The 8,792-nt window shown below is 29.9% G+C and overlaps 1 protein-coding gene across 1 annotated transcript; it reads right to left on the bottom strand.

Moving 5' to 3' along the window:
• Positions 1-4,310: 4,310 nt before the first annotated feature.
• LOC148598610 (uncharacterized) lies at positions 4,311-8,553 on the bottom strand. Its single transcript, XM_088560241.1, has 3 exons — positions 8,287-8,553; positions 5,669-5,711; positions 4,311-4,384 (listed from the first exon to the last, which is right to left on the bottom strand). Exons 1-3 carry the CDS (start codon positions 8,551-8,553, stop codon positions 4,311-4,313), a joined length of 384 nt encoding a protein of 127 aa, XP_088416367.1.
• Between the last annotated feature and the right edge of the window lie 239 nt (positions 8,554-8,792).

The following is an 8,792-nucleotide window of genomic DNA, read 5'->3' as shown; positions in this document are numbered from 1 at the left end:
TATTATGCAATGAATTCCACAATATAAATAATTTTGCATTTAAAATTGTTTGTCATTTACAGTAACTTGCCAAAAATTACTGTTTACATAAGTCTAGTTAGTGAAAACTAATGCAATTTCCGTTAAAAGAAGGATAACTTTTTTTTATGTGGTCTTAAAAAGTTAACGATGAAAAATGATTTAATCTTAAACCCATGTTTATATCTGATATTAATACAATAGTCATTTTTGCCTGTGCCAAAATTAATGAACCATTCAATAGCATCACTAAAACATCATTAAAACAGAATAATTAAAACACGAATACAAAGAGTTAGTTTGAACGCATAAATTATGTCTATTCCCTAAATGGGCTGTGTATTTTCAATGACATTGTACTATCATACTTTATAATTTTACTATCAAAGAGAAGCGCAAAAAAGAGGCAAATTTTAGGCAATCAATTTCACAAAATGACGAAAACTTTTGTTATAAAGTATTTCCGTTTTGTTTCGTTTCATTTACGCAAAGTTTGCTGGTCCTATTTGTTTCAATATAAAATCAAATACAAATGATGCGTATCTTACTTTGTATTGCAATTCGTCTGTAGCTGTACAAACATGATAATATTTCTGACCCAATATTAATAATTATTGTACACGACAGATTCATGTTTATATTACTAGGCCATGGTGACAAATTGAAATGAGGATAAAGGAGGTCATGCTTTCTCTTTCATATATTGGACAATTAAAGACTCTAAAAATCTATTCAAATACAATAACAAATAGTGTGTACAAAACATTGTACAACTCTTTCCTCATCTATAAATGATTAAAGTTATGACAATGTATTAAAGTAAGACTTTTAAAAATAATATCAATTCTAAATGTAGGTTGAATATTGTGAAATGTCTTCGATCATTGGTTGATATCCAGTAAGAAAACTGAAAACAATTACCCATATCATCTTCGTTCAATATATACTATTAACAAGCCAGACAAATGCCAAAGAAAATGAAAGGCGCAAGATAGATATGTTGATGTCGACTAGATTCTTTTCAATGTATATTTTTGACGTAATTGCTAGTTTTGCTATGTACTGACATTCAATCATATGAACTATGTTCATTGTAAAACGTTAGTTTACGTCAGCAAATCGTATAAGATTTACTTCACAATGAAGTAATAGAACAGGAGGTTGATAAATATGGCGACACGTTTACTCTGACATTCGGAATCTATTTAGTGATGACATTGAAAAATACATTGAATTCAATGGTATTTGTATTTTTTTTTCGTTTCTCATTCAACTAAGTGTTAAGTGTTAAGAACCAAGCAAATAGAAAAAAAAAATCAGAAACATATATATCAAACCCCACCGATCTGACAATAAAATATTACTCAAGGATGCTTTCTTCATTTGAGAAGACCATTATTTGATCTCTGCATCATTGGCTTTGCGCAGAAATTTTTCCATAGAATCTTAGAAAAATGAGGTTTTTGACTTGTTTGCCCTTGTAATATTTATTTTCAAAGCATTACAATGAAAGTGTACCTGTATGGTCCAGCATGATATTGAAAGTCTTGTCTGTTTTACTTGGTTCTAATAGTGCAAATAGTCAAATTACAATTATCAAAATGATGGTTTTTTTCATATCATGTTTCACAAACTGCTTGATTCTTAAAGGGACTGACTCTTAAATGTAGACAAATTTCATGTAAATAAACATTTATAAAATGTAACTGTCCAAGTTAAGCTTTACAAAGTTTATTGGTTTAGCACTCATGTATCGCGAAAACAAATGACGAAGCTCCATGTAGCTATTTTGTTCTAAGAGTAATGAAGGGAAACAAGATTATAGCGGTAATCAAAAGAATGTAATATTTTCATTCATCAAGAATTTTCATTCAGAATTGTCAACTTTCCTTTCATCTTTGGCAACATCCCTTCAGCACCTGCGTATGGAGTGTTCATATCACAACTCATACGTTATGCCACAGCTTGCCGACACTACGCAGAGTTTTTGTATCGCGCTAGAACTCTAACAAATAGGCTTCTGGAACAGGGTTTTGTTGCTACAAGATTGAAGTCATCACTACATAAGTTTTATGGTCGTCATCATGAACTAGTTGATCGTTATGGTGTATCCATCTGCACCATGAAAAGTAATTTATTCAACGGGTCATAGTTTTCCTTTCCTCGTTTGTCTACTTCGGACTTGACTTTTTATGAGCAACTCGGCTGATGTTTCTAGAAAAACAGAGGACGCCTACCCTACCGGAGCACCTTGCCCATGATTCCCTTGATTACTGTTTGTACATTGCACTGATAAAGGTCGTTTTATGATATATAGAGCTTCAAATACATGAATCCAACATTAAACTTCCGCATTAAATGTACTATATTATTTCTTTAACGTAAGGCCTACGTTAATTATCACTGCAACCATTACAACACATTTTAAAAATGTTCAGTGTGTGAAGAATCCATTGACTGGTTGAATATGTATTAGTGTATGTGATTTGGAACGAGAAGAAAAAGCAAAAACTATTATCAGGCACTTGTTATACCTTGCATCAACGAGTGGATGGTATAATGGAATCAGCTGTCCGTTATTCGGTTACACTTATCGTCTATCTATGCGTGCGTGCGTGCGTCCGTCTGTCCAACTTTTGTCGAAATTATCTCAAATACTAAGGCATTGATAAACACACAAATTTAAAAGAAAAGCAAATCTCAAGGAAACAGAAATTTTAGGCATAAGCGCAATCGAACAAATAAATAAAACGAAAGACCAACTTCAAAAAATGAACGAAAGTAGGGGATGCAGACTGCATATTTTGTCTGAATTTTAAGAATAACATTTTCATTCAAAGATTAATAAAAGTCATACATAACATCAAATGCTAAACTGAAACAACACAAAAGCAAACTTAAAAAAAGTGAAAAGAATGGTTGATCGAATCTTAGTTCCCTTGATTATTTTCTCACATTATTTACAGCTTAAAAAGAAAAAAAATAATTATGTATTCAATGAAGCGTTCTCGTATCCAAAACGTGCGACAGTTCAACACACCGATGAAACATCAACAACAAAACATTCTTCCAATTATATTTCAAATGCCTCTCTTAATCTTTTTCTTGTTTATTTTAGAGAAAATACAGTTTGCAATGAAAATAGTCAATTTAAGCATGGTCGTTGCCTTTATTGATAACTCATCAACTCATAAAACATTCTTTAAACGTCGCTTGTAAATCCGCTTATCCAATTATCAAATACGATTAGCGTATTTTTATGATATATAACTAGAATAATTATGGTGAATACATTCAAAAAGACAAAGAGACAACAACCCTATCAGGGTGGAAATGTTGTATTTACTGTATGCACAGAAAACATAATTATGTCAAACCAACAGCGACTTCAATATTTAATACCAAAGACTTTTTGATGAAAAAATATATCGGTCTTCATTCCAATACAGACAATTTTCTAAATGGAAGAATATAGATCACTTTGGTTTTCTCTCTTCAAACCAGAAACATTCAAAAATGTACTACCATTATTGAGATTTGTTTCACACTTATGACAGTCATGTCTTCAAAAATGCTGCTGCAAGTAGTCTAATATGATGTGCCAAAATTGGTTATGGAGAAAAGATGGGTTTACAAATATTGAAAAAAATAATGTAAATATTCAATAGGGGGATCTGTTTCCACTTCATGTCGGAACCACATCTTATCGATCAGGTCATTTTGGCAAAACTTGAACATACGGGTTTGAAATCAAAACAGTATTTGTACCAAGAAGTCTCGTATTTCACAATTCTGAACTGATCATATGTTAGACTTTCTGTTCATGAATAGAATAATTTTAATTAATTATTATATGTACCGTAAATGAACGTCTGAAGATGGATTAAGTGGGTCACAGGAAGTACATATAAATCAGAATTAAGTTGCCAAAATACGCAATTTGAAAATAGTTAAGTTTTAATCGACATTTCTAGTCATTTTTTCTGGAGTAGAATAAAAAAAGCAATTTTTTTTTTACATTCAAAGTTTGATTAATTGTTTGCTGATATTGTGTGGAAATATGACCTCAGAAATATTTTAAAAAATCGTATTTCATGTTTTAAAACCAAAAGTAAAAAATGAAAAAAAGATAGGAGAGCAAAGAAACAACAACTTTTTAATTTTAATTCTGAAATATTATTTTCCCATAGAACAGACGGAGAATTGTAGAACTTATTTTAATTGTGTTCAATTGTGTTGTATTCTTTCCACAGTGTATAGATTTAACCCCATCCAGTTGTTTTGTGAACGTCTCAAGTCAGGCATTTCTGGCCTTTGTATGTTTTGTTAATCTTTCCTCTCTTTCCTTTCAGTTTCCTATATGTTGCTGGAGTAATATAAATAAAACTTCAGTAAAGACTTAAAAAAAAAACTGAAAAAAAAAATAATAAAAAAGGGAGAATTTTTCATCCTTTTAAATGTCATTTTCATGTCAATTTAATTCTCAAGAATTCTAAAATATTTTCACAAATACAACACGAAATTAATTATGACAAGACATCTTTATTGACAAAACGTAATAAACAATGCATGAAGACAAATTACAAAGCTGTTTCGATGAGAATCAGTTGCGTCAACCAAACCTACTAATAAATATAATTAAAGCTTTGGTTTTCCGTTGCCGTATTTGTTTCCTTTGATAGGTCAGATTGAATAATATTTTTGAAGACATAGCCTCAATTTTATAAAGCATTTTTAACCTTAACTTTCATTGTTGCGATTATTGTGTGTTTAAAAACATCAACTAATCTCTCAATATTTTTTTTTCAAATAAAAATGGATGGAAAGAAACACAAAATTTCCACTGTTTAACGAAAAAAAATTGTTATCTAATAAAAATGTATGTCTTTGTAATTTAGTTTATTGAAACTTGTTTATGAATTTTCTACTCACTGAGCAAGTGCATAAACCCGAAACATGCTTTATTGATATGATTGATATGCTTGTATTAAATGATAATTGATTCGATGCTGGTGGACCGATGGTCCCTGAAGTATTCAACCATATTAACAATTTTTCTGAATTCGTCAGATCCCAAATATGAACAATTCATTGATCACCGTTCTTTCGTTTAAATCGAATCACTTGTGTATTGAAAACTGTCATAAAACCGTTCAAATGATCAATTATATATTGAAATAGATTTTAAATCATAAAAGATCATATCTTTGATACCTGGAATTAGTTCAAGCCTCATTTAAACAGGCATGAGGCTAATAGAAAAGGGGTATGGGATAGTGGTACACTGGGTCCACTGGCAGGGGAAATTGGTGCAGAAAATTTTGTATGATAAAAAAAAAATAACAGTAATTACTGTGGTGGTAAATATATGATAATAGGGTATGGAAATATAAAATTCAACACATGTTAGAAGGAAACATAAAAGTCAACACTTATTGGAAGTGAAATATGTGTCATTGTACAACAAAGATGCAAGTATTATAAGGGATGCATAACGTGTGATTGGATTTTTTTATTGGATTTTCATTATTTTTTTATGCAAAAGACTCTTGTAGAAAAAACATTAATGCGTGAAACAAAGCAACTAAGTCTTGCAGACAAAAAACAAACAAACAAACAAACAAACAAAAAACGAACAAAAACAAAAAACAAAAAAAAAAATAAACAAATAAACAAAAAAAAACAAAAAACAAATAAACAAAACAAAACAAAAACAAGACAAAACACACACAAAAAAAACAACAAAAAAAACCAAAAAAAAAACCCCACTCAAATTAGGTCATGGAGTGGTGGATCTACTGCCTTGCCTTGATCATACCGCTACGTAATTTTCTATAAATCTTAAATCATAGTTATGAAATATTGTATTAAATAAATTCTGGTACTGATTTCAACTTATAAAAACGTCATTGCGGAAGCATAGGGCGAGTATATGGCTTGAACATCGCAATTATATCAACAAAACCATTATCATGGTAAAATGTTAGAGGTGTAGACACCATTATAAATAATATGATTTGTCAATTTCACTTTCACTTCATACATATCTTAAATGTCATAAACTTCCTATAGGGTAGGTAAGTCTCGTCATGTGACACTGTGATTTCACGAGAATGGGTCCTAGTCTACCATTCATAAGCATTGAGACTTGTCATTTAGAGAGCGTTGAGTTCAGTGTAGAGGGAAAACATCTTTTTGTGTAAAAAATATCGATAAAAAATGACAAATACCTATTTCTACATGATAAATGTATTAAGAAAAAAACATAAAATAGAAGATTTTGCATTGTTATACAGCGTTTTGAGTACCCGAAAATAAACAATAAAATGCAGATCGGTTTTCGTTTTTCCATACGTTCTACGTCGTAAATTCCAGTACAGAAAATGAAACTAGAACGAGACTTACATACCCTATTTACATCATAAGCCATCATTAATTCCAAAAAGAAAAAAAAATACCCAATTGAATAGCAATTATATTTGTCATGTTATCAATTACAAATTTTAAGTTTAAATTTTTCATGGTTTATGCTTTTGTTTTGAAAACATTCAAATATGATTTCTATTATATGAAAAAAATATACCGTTTTCACCTGCCTCCCAAATAGGATAAATTTACTTCATTTGATTAATAACAATGAAAATCGTATAAATATTTATTAACGTTTCCTTTATTAAAGGTAAAAGTTTAAAATAAAATTAGCTCAGCTAATGGTTCAAACAGAATGATACATTATTTTAATTATTGATTGCACAGAGAATAATATACATCGTAATTTAAATGGGGTTGATATAAAGCTTATGATTGCCATTATTATATAGGACATGTGATACCTAAATCAGGTAAACTATTTTAGAAATGTTTCATTATTCAATATTAACGCAATGTACGGTTCATGACCTGACATGATTGAAATACATAGCATCCAATTCACTTAATTTAATCTACTGGATCATAAAGCAACTTCCGTATTTTAACAATATGTAAAATCCAAGATCTTGAACATTTTCTAGGGAAGAAAACATTAGTACAGATTTTATTGTATACATGTTTGACATTGTTTCATTATATGGACAATGTTATTTCTCACCTTCTTGTTAAACAATGACTCACTGTCCTTTCTCAAAGGTAACACTCGATCACAGTATTGAAACATAAATGTTAGTAACCAAACGATGGCAAGGCTTAGCTAATATCAGTATTAATACTTCGAACAGAATACGTGTTTTTGAATAGGACATTGATCATTTCAATAAAAATCATTATTGCCACGGCTAATCTGTCAAAAAAAGGTCTTGTCCATGTATAATTTTACGAAAAGAATATTCGAATCTCGTTTTATGTTCCATTGTCCTTGTATAACTTCTTTCTTCTTGCAAATTATTTATTTTTGTTCTTATAAATGGACTTACAAGTTTTTTGCAATTGGTAACCCGGTATTGGTATATAGTTATTGATTATTGATATTGAGATCATTTTACCATGTTGATTCAGTATAGTCTCGTTTTGGGTCTAAACTCGGGAAACATAGCGATTAAAGAAAAGACAACAACAAAATTACTTCTCTAATAATAATTTACCTACGTTATGTCGTATCAATCTTAAGAAGTGTAATCATTTTATCAAGTTAGTGAACTATTTATTTCTTAACAACAAATATAAATCTGTACTTTGAGATAGAAAAATTACTCTATTTTTTGTGGTTGGAAGGTTGAACCACAAAAAATAGAGTAATTTTTCTATCTCAAAGTACAGATTTATATTTGTTGTTAAGAAATAAATAGTTCACTAACTTGATAAAATGTAATTAGCTGTCGAACCTCGAAAATTTTACTGTTGGAGAAACTAGAATCTCTGTCGTCTGGTTCTAATGTGAATGAGTGTATAAGGTAGCCTTTGTAATGAAGTTGGCAATACTGGTTTGTCCCTTAAAAGTCTAAGAGATATCAAATAGGTTATTTCCTTTCTTACTTGAATGGCAATTAATTTCAATTTACACAATAAACTATTACATAATGCCATTTCCACCTATACCCATTCCCCATGGAATCATACTAAATTTTGCATTTATAACTTAAGTTTTATAAGTAGAAAATTCAATAACAACTAGACATACAAAAACACATATATATATAACACAACAAGACATACAAAAAAAACCAGATAAACAAAACAAAACAAGGCATACAAAAACACATATATACAACACAACAAAACATACAAAAACAGATATATACAACAAAACAAGGCATACAAAAACACATATATACAACACAAAAAGACATACAAAAACACATATATACAAAACAACAAGACATACAAAAAAACCCAGATATACAAAACAAAACAAAACAAAGCATACAAAACACATATATACAACACAACAAGACATACAAAAACAGATATATACAACAAAACAAGGCATACAAAAACACATATATACAACACAACAAGACATACAAAAACACATATATACAACACAACAAGACATATAAAAACACATATATACAAAACAACAAGACACAAAAAACACATATATACAACACAACACGACATGCAAAAAACACACATATACAACACAACAAGATATACAAGAACACATATATACAACAAAACAAGGCATACAAAAACACATTTATACAACAAAGAACATCACACAACCAAAAATAGCGTACATAGCAACAAAGGTAATTAAGCAACCGGACTCCATTTAAGACTCGGAAGCATGAATCATGTGCAGCGGTAGGGTAAGCGTCTTCTGCATTTTAAGATGC

The sequence above is a fragment of the Perna viridis genome, chromosome 14 (assembly GCF_037379345.1).
Source record: "Perna viridis isolate PV_CMFRI_1.1 ecotype Kerala chromosome 14, ASM3737934v1, whole genome shotgun sequence".
NCBI lineage: Eukaryota > Metazoa > Mollusca > Bivalvia > Mytilida > Mytilidae > Perna > Perna viridis.
This window is presented reverse-complemented; position numbering and strand designations above follow the sequence as displayed.

Excerpts from the sequence above, each read along its gene's own strand:
- LOC148598610 (XM_088560241.1), bottom strand. The coding sequence starts at position 8,553 with ATGTGTTTTTTGTGTCTTGTTGTTTTGTATATATGTGTTTTTATATGT. Across the intron at positions 5,712-8,286 it reads TGTATGTCTTTTTGTGTTGT|TTGTTTTTTGTTTTTTTTTG; the intron begins ATATATGTGTTT and ends TGTTTTGTTTAT. Across the intron at positions 4,385-5,668 it reads ATTTGTTTATTTTTTTTTTT|CAACATATAGGAAACTGAAA; the intron begins GTTTTTTGTTTT and ends ATATTACTCCAG.